Genomic DNA, 13,628 nt, shown 5'->3' with positions numbered 1-13,628 from the left:
TGTCTGGTAGCAACACTCAGTATTTTTATCCCAGTTACTTTTAAGTAGTATTTCTGAGGCAATCAGTGGAATCTCAGTTGTATGTTTCCAAAGAGGCTGTAGCTAAATAACATAAAATCTGGTAGAAAATGCTAACATTTTGTTGCATTGGGATTGTTGCAGGAAAATGTTAAACCTGGAAACATGTGCTCAAGGTTTCATTGTATTTGATTTTATAAACACAATATTTCAGTTGTCGAAAATGTTTAAAAAACAAATATTCCATGTGAAAGTGCCCCTGAACTGCAATTTTTAAAATTAAATGCAATGGCTGCAACTTTATCATATCTTGTGAGTGAATAATCTAAAATTGTCTGTTGGATAAAAATTCGAGTATTATACATAAATAATTCATGTTAAGGGAAATAAACAATGCGGTTGATAACACTGGGGAACAGTGAAATTGCGGCACAGTGTTTGAGAGCTAATTTAGGGCAATTTCATGCTGCTGAATAATGATATAATAATATATTTCCTGAATTGGCTCTAATTTATGAAATAAATGCAACTAAACCAAAATGGCGGAAACATAAGACATACATATAAATGAACTTCCAACAACAATTTAATATTTCTTTTTGTGATTACAATCATTATTATAAAAATAAATTTATATAGGCCTATGATCAAAATAATTAAGAAAATATGTACACAATGAAGTAACAAACTATGTGAAACGTTTTCTATACGATTTCCTGCTGTATTGCTTTTTAGGACAATCCCTCTGTAAGCTCCAACAGTAGTCGGCCATCACGTGGCGATCCAACCGTCCCTGGTACCTTTCTTCCATTATCCTTATATCCTGATTGAACCTTTCTCCCCGTTCTTCACTAAAATCACCAACGTTCTCAGGGAATCTGTCAATGTGGCTATGTAGAAAATGTATCATCACACTCATATTAGCTCCCAATTTCTCAAACTTTTTCAACATATTTCCAACTATATCGGGGTACCTTTCTGCTCTGTGATTCCTCAAAAAAATTTTGACGACGGACACAAAGCTCAGTCAGGCCTCAGATTCGATGTAAGACATGTAAGTTGTAAAATTGGCATCATTTATGAGTGTACGAATTTGTGGTGGTCCGTCAAAGATTCCTGCCTTCAATTTTTCAATACTTAGTCCTGGAAATGTGTGGCATATATATTTGAAACAATCACCACTTGTATCTAAGGCCTTGACAAACTGTTTTATCAACCCAAGTTTAATATGCAGTGGCGGAAGGATGATTTTGTCCCTATCTATCAGCGGTTCATGAACGATATTAGCTTTTTCCACTAATATTTTCCCTTGGGGGCCAACCTTTTATCGTCCAATGCTTTTCTCTAGCACCACTATCCCACAAACATAGGAAACAGGGATACTTTGTGTACCCACTTTGCTGTCCTAGTAAAATAATCACCATCTTCAAATCCACACACACGAGCCACTTATGTTCAGCATATTCAATTTTTTTCTAAAACAATTTTTATGTTTTGGTATTCTTCCTTAAGGTTTGTTGAGTGTCCGATATATTGCCTAGCAATGCTTCATAAGTTGCCTAGCAACAATTTACAAATAAATAAATAAGTTTATTATGGGAATTTCAGCCCATTATCAAATTTTGATATTACCGAGAAAAGCGTAGAGTAATTTTACCTCCTATATTTTCCATGGTGTGTTTATTTTTATAACTGGAGTCAATTCAACAGAACCAATCATACAATTGTCAATAACAACTGTTTTGTGTGCTGAAACTGTTATTAAACTTTATGCCACAAAATAAATTTTTTTTTTTGTTCCCCAGTGTAATATAAGACATAAGCGAGTTACTAAAGATGTATCCGCGAAACTTAGTTGTAAATGTTCTATTAATTTTGGTGGCCTCTGCCACCATCCACTTGGGAACTCGATGCTTTACTGTTAGGTTGACTTCCAATTCCTGTTGTTGTTTCCTCGACTACCGCTAGAGGTGCTGATGTAGCCATTTTGTCTGCTGCATGTGATGGGATTGAGCTGCTGTAATAGCGGGAGCCAAACATGATGAGCCTGACCGCTGTCCATATTCAGCTCGTGCAGAAAGTGCATAATTGCATGCGTCTCTTTGATTTTGGTGTTGATTAGGGTGTGATGTGTGCCTAACTGAAACTTTTTGGATCCTGTGTTTATTGTAGTGGGTTGGGATTTTTTTTACGTCCGCTAAGTGCTGTTGTATACGTTCGTTGACAGATCTGAGTGGGGAAAGGAATGATCTCTTGTGTTTGCTTAGGGCACTGGCTATTTTGTTCATTGGTTTGTGTGCGAGTTTTATGTCATATTGTTTCAAGGTCTTGGCTAGGTGGTTGGGTGTAGTCTGGTGGTAAGGGAAGGCAATCCATTTAGCTTTATCACTGCTGGCTGGGTGGAGTAGGTTAGGTTGTCGTACTTGCATTTCTGTTTTGCTGCACCATGTAGAGAGTTGATGTACTGTGTATTCATTTTGAAGTCCTATGTCCATCACTATGATAACGTCTTCCTTCAAATCTTCTTCACTTCGTATAAAGTCTAAGAGGGGGATTGTTGATAGGCTACGACAGCCTTTAGCCACTCGCTTGCTAGGCGAGAGGAACGTTGTAAAAGGAAGGGGGTAGCTCTGGAGAGCAACGTCGACACTAAACTGCAAGGGGACTAGCCCCGTAAAGAAGAACACACGGACATATATTTAAAAACACTACCCTTGACTGAACAGGCAGGGGAAGAAAAGACAAGGAATGTTCATTACCTGGAGTTCTACGGCGATCTCTTCTCCGCTGGTCCTTGGATCGACGTGGTCCTACTCTGTAAGAAAATGGACGAGGGAGCAACTCCCGGCTCAAAACTCTGTACTTTTGTAGACCGATATTCTAAATGATAACTTTAACTTTCGATCGTTCGTTCGCTCCTTTTTCTAAACTTATGATGCCTGTGGAGCTCTCTCGCGATAACCGGATTGAACGTAAACTGAAAACAACTAGAAACGGAGTTCTTTTGTAACTACTTCATCTGACGGAAAATGGAAGACAACTAAACTTGATATTTTCTCACGCGATACGACTGTTGACTCGATCGCGCCCTTTGGTAACGGCAATTCTGAGGAAGAACGCTGATTCCTGATTTCATTTCTCTAATGCCATGTCAGCGGAGTTTTTCCAACTCCGCTGAAGGACGCTGTCACGGTGAGCTTTTAAGAAGCTCTTTTTCAATGCTTCAGCGGGACTCTTTTTATAACGTGATTAGCTTATTTATTTATGATGCCCGGGTCCTAGGTTCGATTCACGTCCGCGGCGTGATACGACTTGAACAGTGAAGTTAGAAAGTAGAATGTATTTTACATATTATTAGTTTATTTTAACTTTTTGATTTAGTTATGTTTTCTATTGTGTCCCACCTGTAACACCAAAGCAATGAATTTATCCTGTAACTGTTACGTTCCCCCTTAACTCTAATAGAATATTCAAAAATCAATTACCTTCTCTCTGTGTCTTAAATAATTTCTTTTTTTTTTATCATTTGACAACAGAAAATAAAAAAATAATTCTTATTATGTGAAGAGAAAGTCCCACCCATGAAATGAAATTCTTCACTTGTAGCTACAAATTCGAGAAAGTCTTTTAAGGTGTAGTTATGTTTAATCCAAAGACTGTAAGGAAAATGTTGCTTAAGTTTTACTTTAATATAAAAAGTGTAGTCCATGTGTCCCATCTGTGACAATGGAATTCCTCATATTAATAATAGTAAGTGGGAGAAACTACTTATATTAATTATTATGTCACATTAGTGTTGACACAAGACGTAATCTATCCTTTAATATGTTATTGCGTTTGCAGATTAAATGAGATGCTGCAGTGGCCTTATCGAAGTTTACTTGCAGTGGCTAAATTCAATTTTAGCCCAGGAGAACCAAACCAGTTGAGATTAACCAAAGGTTGTACAGTTGTAGTTGTGAGCAAAGAAGGTGACCAGAAAGGATGGTGGAAAGGGAAGGTAAATAATGAGGTAGGTTTTCTTCATGTTAGATGGTCGTAAATAATTTGGAAATGGCTTTCAGGGGAGTTTATATTTTCAGTTGAAAAGCAGATAGAAAATTATGATTATATGAACATTGCCATCAGGATTAGGCTAAGGTTCAAGATTCGAACCTTTATCAAAATACAATTTTTCAAGTTTTTTAATTTGTAAGTTTGTTTATAATGATAATCTCATAAAACTTCAGCCCTTTGCAGGTCATGGTTCAACAAAGCACATTTTAATTGGATGAGGCATGGTCAGTACAGTCATTACTTGCATATGATTCAACGTACCAATATTACATGAATAAACATCCTTTGCTTCTGCACAAATCAAGTACATGGTGGAATTACTCATTAATTACCTGCATTTCTGTAGGAAAGAAAAAGAATATAACACGATGAATCAAAAATATTGTATATACATTATGTTTGTCTTCACTATCCAACCACCACACACTCGTCGCGAATTAGCAGAGAATGAAATTTTTACGCAAAATCATGAATGGTAAAATTAAATCCGAATTTCTGCTCAACAAATTTCACCTACATGTTCCCACACGGCCAACCCGCAACGTTAAGCTCTTCCACAATCCTACTACAAGGCTCTCCCTTCTACAGCAGTCTCTTTTCTACAGGCTTCCTCATTCATATAATAACCTGCCTCCAAATGTGGACATATTCTTGCCAGAACAAAGTTTTAGAAAATTGTTAACGATATATGTATAATTTTGATTTGTTTTCAGTGCCATCTTGTACTCTATTTTGTTGTTGTTGTTATTTTCCTGCTGTTACTGTTTCAGTGTAAAATGATCATTCAGTACTGTATCTGAAACTTTAGGGAAAATAAATAAATAAATATATGCCGAACTGCTGACTCTTGACTTGTGTTGAGTCAAGGAAGAACTTAACATACAAAGTTTGATAGTACAATATAACATTCATGTTATAGTGGTATTTGACAGGTGTTCAGTGGAGTTCATTCATTGACTTCAGTAATTCGTGCTTTCAGTAGAGCAAAGGTCGAGTGAAAAAAAAAACTAATTTGTCAAATATTATCCTTGTTTTCGGATAGTTATAGATTCATTGAATAATAAGACCATATGGTACAAAGTGATTCCATGCAGTTTGTCACACAAATACAATGTAAACAAAAATTAATCCTCAAGAAAATAAAAGGTAACAACCTAATGTAACAATATGTTTAGTATTACAAATAAAAGCAGTGTTTGATGAGGAAATACTATCATCAAATTTTGTAAGTCTGTAAATTGTGATATGCAATGTAGAAATACTTATCGGTTGCATTTCATGGCTTACAATTATTAATTTGGAATCCTGGTGTAGACTACGGTTGGTAGATTTTCAGAGACAGACCCAGAATGGTATCATTTGTTCTTGTGTCCAGAAAAATTTATTCGGAACATGCTAATTTCCTGTCTATTTTATAGTAAGCTGTTTACTGTTAGCAGTCAGTGCTTGGATGCTTATCTGTTCAGTCTGCAGTTTTCAAATACAGTTTCAATATTGTGAAGTAGCAGCTTAGTTCATTATGAGACAGTTCATAATAATTATGGTGTAGATACATACTACTTCGTTGAGTTCAGGCTCCTCCCATCACCAACAGACGTCTGGTCAGCGGCAACCTGGATTTTTACTTACGAGATATAGCAAACAACCTTAAGATGTTACGTTGTCAGTGGTCAGTAATCGATAACTCAGATCATGTATAGCCATTGTGCTTCATCATCATGTGTATATCATATATGGATCAGTGACAGAAAAAGTCTACAATGCTATGAGCAGTTACACAGGCTGAGCAAATGCTGTTGTTAATGTATTGGTATTGGCTAATACCATCAGAAAGTATTGGTTCAAATTTAATCACCGATATCAGCTGTTGCATTTCTGTAGTTTTTCTTGTATGTACGCATGTGATGTGATAATATGATGAAGGGACACTCACAAAGAACACCCATGCCCTGGCCAGGATTTGAAACTGGTACCCCTGACACTTTCGTGGAGTCCAATTACACTGACCTGCGATGGCTTCATTGCAGCCATTCTGAATTGTTTTCTAGGATGACTTTTGCATCCTGAATCAGGATCCGATGTTAATTTTTCCACATCACATCACATTACTTTAAAATTTGATATTACATTTTTATGCACATGCCAAATTATGCGAGAAACATACAGAAATCTTGAGATGATGATGTATAAAATAAAGTACCAGGAACGCAAGTGGCAATTGTGTGGTGACTTTAAAGTGATAGGTATTCTGTTAGGTCTACAAGCAGTTTACACAAAGCACCCCTGCTTTTTAGGTCTACAAGCAGTTTACACAAAGCACCCCTGCTTTCTTTCCGAGTGAGACAGTCAAGCAAGGTCACATCACTGGACCCATAAGGAATGGCCACGTAGACAGTGGATTGTAGGCTCGAAAAACATAAAACAATAAAGTCTTGTTGACAAGTCAGACATACTGTTACCTGAGCTTCATATCAAACTAGGGTTTATGAAGCAATTCGTTAAGGCTGTAAACAATGAAGGTGAATGCTTTCAGTACCTGTGGCATCGATTCCCAGTCATCAGTAATGGCAAAATCAAAGAGGGTATCTTCACAGGTAAAGATATCACTGATGCTAATTTTGAAGATGTTATGTGTGCAGCAGAACGATCGGCATGGAAAGCATTCCATGATGTAGTCAAAAACTTTCTTGGCAACACAAAGGATCCAGACTACAAAGAAATAGTGGACAGAATGCTTGTTTCTTTCCAAGATTTAGGCTGCAATATAAGCTTAAAGGTGCACATGTTACATTCACATCTGGACTATTTCTCCGAGAACCTAGGAATGCTGAGCGAAGAGCAAGGGGAAAGATTCCACCAGGATCTAAGGGAAATGGAACAGGTACATGCTGCCAGATTACTGCTGGTTACTGAAGAGAGACAATCCAACTGCAGCTCACAAGCGAAAAGCAAAGCAAAGAAGTTTCTTAAAATAAGTCAAGATATCATAAAATTGAAACCGTGGACTTGCCATTCTAGAACATGTTACTAGTACGAGTAAAACAGTAAGTTCAAAGCGGTGTTTACAGATGCTTTTAATATAGTGTTTTTCTTCAATCCTGTTTACACAATACAGTACTTATTTTTATATTATTCTCATAAATATTACAGTGTAATATAGGAGTGTTCAGAAGAGTAAAAATAACAAGAAGAAACATTCCTTACATATGATAATTGAGTGTATTAATCCTGTATGTGCATGAGAGTCTTATATATTCATTTTGATTTTGCAAAGAAACCTGATGTGATGAAGAAAAACTGACTTTTGTTCCGGATTCAGCATGCATGAAATATAAAAAATCACTATTTGAACATTATGCAATGATCAGAAAGTTTAAATTTGCAATATTTAGTAGTACAATATAACATTCATTCTAGGTCTCGATGAAAGTATATATATATATATAAGATTTGCATGAATATTATTAAACATTACAGAACTCATTGTATTGCAATTTTTGTGTTGTAGGTTGGTTTCTTCCCAAAACATTATGTTTCATTGGTCACAGAAGTAGGAGCAAGATCCATGAGTGGAGATTGATCGTCTTGGATGGCGAAAGTCCATATTTTTGCCATAGACTGTGATATCAACAATTATTTTTTGTAGAGAACAATAATTTCATATGACTAGATGTATTATTAGATGCATTTTTGTATTTTCCCCCTTATTGTTGAATGTCTGCAAGTCATAAGACATTTTCTCTGTCGTCGTTTACATATTTGTTGCATATAACACTATTTTCTCAGAGTAGTAATTTATGTGCTTCAAGCCTTTTTAAAAAAAAAACGTTAATGCAATGGTGTATATAGTGTAATATGAAATTATGTTAATGTGGCATCTGTTACATATGTATAGACTATAGCATGTTTTGTGTTAATTTCATGTAAAAATTATGTATGTATGTACGTGTGTGCTTGTGGTTGTGTGCTTAAACATGTATATTTGCAGAATGTTGTTACACAAGAGATCACAGGGAGGCAGTGCTTATTGTACTGGGTATAAACAGGAAGATTAGTAGAATTTAGTAGTAGTTGAGTGAAGAATTGTGGTATGTTCCCACCACAGATTGCAAAACAGTCTCAGAGAATCATGATACAATGTATATGATGCAAAAGTTTTGACCACCATATTTTGGAGAAATAATTATTACTGTGTTTTAAGTACAAAACAGGGATTATAACCAATCTGAAACATTTAAATTGCTGAAATGCATGACAGGTTCCATAAGTAAGGGCAGATAGTTGCGAGAATATTGGCATGTGCATCAGAGGATCCTAAAATGTCATAATTATATTGTATCTAAAGATATCAGTTTGGCGGTTACACGGAGATAGGTAATAAACTCTGGTGAGCTTACTATTCATTTTTCCACGTAAATGTTTCTTGCAAGTGGCGAAATCGATTGCAAGAAAAATTTACTTGGAAAAATGAATAGTAATCTCATCAGAGATAATTATATTTATATTTACGCAATTTTGCAATTTTAATATAGTATAGGGAGAAGACAATGTATTTTAACCATTGAAATAAGTCCTTTGGCATCTGCGTGGGAGAGTAACTCATCATATCAGCCTCACAGCACCCACCATACGACAAATAAGAATTATTGACTGAGAGAAAAATCTCGCAATCCAGAAATATTGTTGTATATAGGGATGGGCCAATACCAATGAAATACCAATATTCTACCGATCCGATATAAAATTGCAAATGGTCTTTGAAGAACCTAAATGGTTCATTGACCTCCTTAATAAAAATGTGTTTCGAGGTAACTGCAGTGCAAAAGAAGTTGCATATTTAGATATTTACTTCTTTAAAATGTTAGGCATGGAGATTATCCATTAAATTATAACAAAATGGTAGAATTTTGCACTGAATTATAAGATATTTTAGATATATCCAATTGGTAAAATAATCAGTAATTTTACTAATACACCGATATGCCTATATTGGCCGATATCGATAGAGTACCAATTGACCTGTCCGATCCCTGAGATGTTACAAATAATACAACTTAAATGCACGACACAATACATCACCAAATGATAGGTGAAGGAAGAAGTGGAGACATTAAATCATACTGAGAGCATTGCAACTTTTTTTGCCTGATACTTTTCTTTGGTTGTGTTCCTAATACCTCTTGTTACGTGTGTGTGTCTTCTTTATCTTATTAAAGACTGAGCTTTATCACTCTTCACTTCAAAGAAAGCTTGCTCACATATCGAAGCAGGATTCAAAATTATTAATATTTAATTTGAAAAGTTTTTATCATTTTCTTGTAGAGCCTAAAAGGGTTTTTCATAACATGTTTTAAAAGAAAATATTCTATTACAACCATAGAGTAGATTAATAAGCGCAATAAATTTTGACTTGCAAAGTAAGTGCATTATATGTAATGATACACACCAAACGACTGTTAGACCATTAAGCCTCATCCAAGCCATTTATTCTACATCAGGCTGAGGTTCAGCATGCATCTCTTCGTAATTTTCCAGCTGATCTCACGCACAATCATAATATGCAATTTCATTATTTTGTTTCTTACATGTGTGTATCCTCAAATCTGAACCACACAATTATGCAGTTGCTGGACGAGGGAACATGTTACATTTATTACACCCCGGTTGTAGATGCCATCTTTATTGTCATTACATGTTACAAATATGTGAAAATAAATGTTTTGTTGTTACTTGTTCTTGCATATGATAATATATTTCTAATATGTAATTTGCATGTGGTAATATATTTCTAACATGTAATTTATATAGTATATTGTTGTTTTGTGTGTGTACCTTAAGCTGCATAACAACGTTATATATTTTGACGAGAAACTGTCTTAACTGGTTTGTACCTCAAACAAACCTAACTATATGCATCCTAGAACTGATTCAGCAAACTACGTAATCCACAATTTAAGTTTTTCCTTCCAATGTTATAAGGTCTGATGATGCAGATGGGAAATTTGTGAAATGCTGCCTGTTATACACTAATCAATGTGCTGTTCATAAATATATAGTGAATAATAGTGTTTTATTTGTCTTAATAGTGTAATGTGCATGCTTTATGCAATCTACATTTTGTCAAATGCGAGTGTTGTAATGAATTGATATGCGTGCTTGCTCATGATGAAAGTTTACTGAACTGTTATTAAACGAAATCTTCCTGCTTATACATGAAAAGAATGTCATTATTATGTCATGCATTACAAGAGTATGTGCAGCTTTTTAAGAATAATGAATAAGATGACAGATTGTACCTAACAATTTGCTTTATAGCATACACACCCAGAAAAATGTTCAGAAAAGATTTGACATTAATTTCTTCAGCAAAGTACAAACTTTCAGAAGTTTCTCTGCACAATGTTGAGTGTTGCTTTTAATTATAGCAGCAGGACACTAACGTGTGCATGCAATAGAATAAATGCTGCTTAAAATCTGTCTCGTAACTTACAACTATTTTGCAAATCTTACAGTTACTGTCTTTCTGTGTATGTGTGTTTATATATTTACAAAACCTGATTCTGGTCAGTATGTATTATAGTAGTAGAGTAGTATGACAAAACAAATGGTTATAGATTTCTTGTAGTTTTTACACTGAATATTATGAAAATCAGTTTATTTTAGAAATTTGTAGTTTGTTAAATTGAAAGTGTATAATTGAGCCGTATGTTTTTCTGTTCATGCACTTTAATAAAAATGGTAACAATGCCGGCCTAGCACATGCGTTGTTTTTCATAGATTTAGCAATGGATCAGGAAATAAAATCTCTGCTAACCACAATTGCTAAGGTGATTGATTTTTTGTGAAACCGGTTATAACATAAAAGAAGTATGAATTATCAAAAATGCAACTTCAATGAGAAGAAGACGATATATCCTGTGATGAGCAAAATGCCTTAACAATGATTAAATCAATCCACAGCAACACAATGATACAAAGATGAATCCCCCCCCCCCAGAAAAAAAGTTTTATATTGATACTGTGATTATTGCACAAATTAATTGTTATTGAACACTGTGAATCTGCCATAATTTTTTTTTCTTGCATGCAGTACTACGAATGAATTCCGATGTTATGAACTCATCATGTATGTTCTGGCTAGTAGATAGTTTAATTCTCTCAATTGTTGAGTCCGTGTTTTCATGTGTATAATATGGTGGAATACAATGCCTGCTTTCAATATCCATATAACATAAAATGCACGTGAAGGCATAACAATTGGAAGGAAATAAGGGAAAGGAAATTTCAAAAAGTGTTCTTGAATGGAGGTTTAAAAAGTAGGGATAGAAAGTCTCCCTTGCTAAACTATTATTACAGTGACTGCCATGCGAATTCATGAATAATCTACAAAATTTAGTAGAACATACAAAAATCTTTTTAATTGTTTACTAGCAATATTTGAGCTGAATAAGCTAATTTTTACTGCTGATACGTAACCATAAGTTTTATTTACAATTTACGTAAACATTATTAAATCTACCAAGGTTCACAAGCAATTTGCATGATTAAGCATTATGAATATGTTTTAAGTTTATAGTGATCTGTGCTAATTTTAACTTGTTCTTAACTTGGGATATAAAGTAAACAATGAACATTCGAATTATTTAGTATTTTGCTGTAATGTTTCTCCATATACTGCAACGCAAAGATTCAAGGATAGTATGAAATATCGTTATGTGAATATTTGTGATGTGATGTATCTGTAAAAAAAAAATAGTGTATTGAAATTTGTACAATTCTAATGCTCAGTATCATACTCACAAATTTTTTATCTTTGAGGACACATTGACATAGTTTGGCAAGTGTTATGCAATAAAATGTACTGTGCGAATAATGGTAATACAGTTGATTTCTTGTAATAATTTCAAATCATAGTACATTATTATTTTTGGATAAATATGTGAATACTGATTCTTTACCGGTCTAACATTTCCAAGGATATTTACAATGCATGAAGGGAATTTGTTACTATATGTTTACTTTAATCACATATGTTAAATAATTATTTATATGGGAAATGATTAAATGTCAGTATCACAATGGGTTAACAAATATCAGCGAGTACATTGAGATCAGTAAATTCCCTGCTTAATCACATCACTTGAGAATATGAAACCTCATGACCTCAGTTGTTGCAGCAATAGGGAGTCCCCCTATTTTGCTCTTTTTTTTTTTTTTTTGAAACTTTTACAGCATGTAACTTTTGCAATTGGACTAGGAACATTTGATTTTCTGAGACATTGCTAAGCATTACTATTTGTTATAACTGCTTTGAAGTAGAGTATATATGCAAAGCATGAAGTGCCAAATATTCTCTCTGTGCAAAAATATTTTCAATACTTTAATGAAGTTGAACTTGTAAAATTGTTAATAATTGTTAAAATTTAGTTTTAACAACTGTCCATTGCATATGCACAAAAGTTTTCATGTAACTCAGATTGTGATAAACACAAGTAAAATTAGTTACATATCCATGCTTTGGGTGCCAAAAGTTATGTACTTTAGATACCAAATAGGAGTAGCAGTTCAGAGTAGAATTGATAGCTATCTAGTTGTTTATAGTTGATTGGAGAGGGTTTTGGAGCATCGTAGCTGGTAGACAAAAGAAAGTTTTATTGAAAGTTGCATGTTGTACTGTTACATTTCTTGGAAACCGTTGATGAAAATTATTATAAATATTATCACACATAGAATAGCATATTATTTACATTTCTTTCTTGATATCATCAGTTAACTGTTTTATATTACTTTCCTTTAATGGGTTATATTTCCTGTATAATTTAATCATATTATTCACATATTTATTTTTCATTGAAAGAATTCCGATGTTATGAACTCAGCATGTATGTTCTGGCAAGTGTGCCATTGTAAAATTAAGACAATTTTTATGTATCAATACTTGTTACAATAAACATTATGTAATGAGTGTAAATGTATTATTCACGTCTTTGTTTCCATTGTGTTGAAAAGTTACTTTTACTTGTCAGTGCCTAAATGCAGTTTTAGTGTTGCACAGGCAATGTTCTATATTTCCACAAACCGTACTTCACTCAACTGGCTCCCTCGCGGAGAACATAATCAAAGAAACCCACGCCATCATTCAACAGAAACCAGCACTAAACTTCCAATGGACAAGCACACCCAATGTGGCACCCCATACCTAAAAAAAAATACAAGACAGCATGGATATATACAGACGACCTGTACAACCTTCTATCACCTGCCCTGCAGAAGGTTTTTCGTTGTTCCGTTCTTGACACATGGCAGGCAGAGTGGGATGAGATAAGGGGAAACAAGCTTCGAACTATAAACCCCTTCATTTGGTGCTTGGCGTTCCTTATCCTGACCCTCCTGCCGAGAAAAAGTAATCTTAATGTGGCTCCGAATCGAACACATTCTTCTCGAATTACCTCAGACAGGTTTTTAACCTTCCCAAAGATTTGTCATCTATGTTGGGAGACGACGATAGTGTTTTTAGCTTCTTCCACTGTTTCTGAGGTAGTTTTTAAACCATC

General features: G+C 34.5%; 1 protein-coding gene across 2 annotated transcripts in view; it reads left to right on the top strand.

The window, feature by feature from the left end:
* The window catches only part of Vav (Vav guanine nucleotide exchange factor), a 73,842-nt gene extending 60,803 nt beyond the window's left edge, over positions 1-13,039 (top strand). Inside the window, exons 17-18 of one of the 2 annotated variants that reach the window (XM_083109996.1) lie at positions 3,862-4,018; positions 7,583-13,039. In XM_083109996.1, coding sequence (XP_082966122.1) covers positions 3,862-4,018; positions 7,583-7,654 — 229 coding nt within the window. In that variant the 3' untranslated portion in view covers positions 7,655-13,039. Of the gene's footprint in view, positions 1-3,861; positions 4,031-7,582 lie in introns of both variants that reach the window. The other variant, XM_083109995.1, reaches the window with a different exon arrangement.
* Positions 13,040-13,628: the final 589 nt, after the last annotated feature.

Source organism: Lepisma saccharinum, chromosome 23 (genome assembly GCF_977018435.1).
Source record: "Lepisma saccharinum chromosome 23, izLepSacc3.1, whole genome shotgun sequence".
NCBI classification, from domain to species: Eukaryota; Metazoa; Arthropoda; class Insecta; order Zygentoma; family Lepismatidae; genus Lepisma; species Lepisma saccharinum.
The sequence above is the reverse complement of the archived record's forward strand: the minus strand, read 5'-3'. Positions and strand labels throughout refer to the sequence as shown.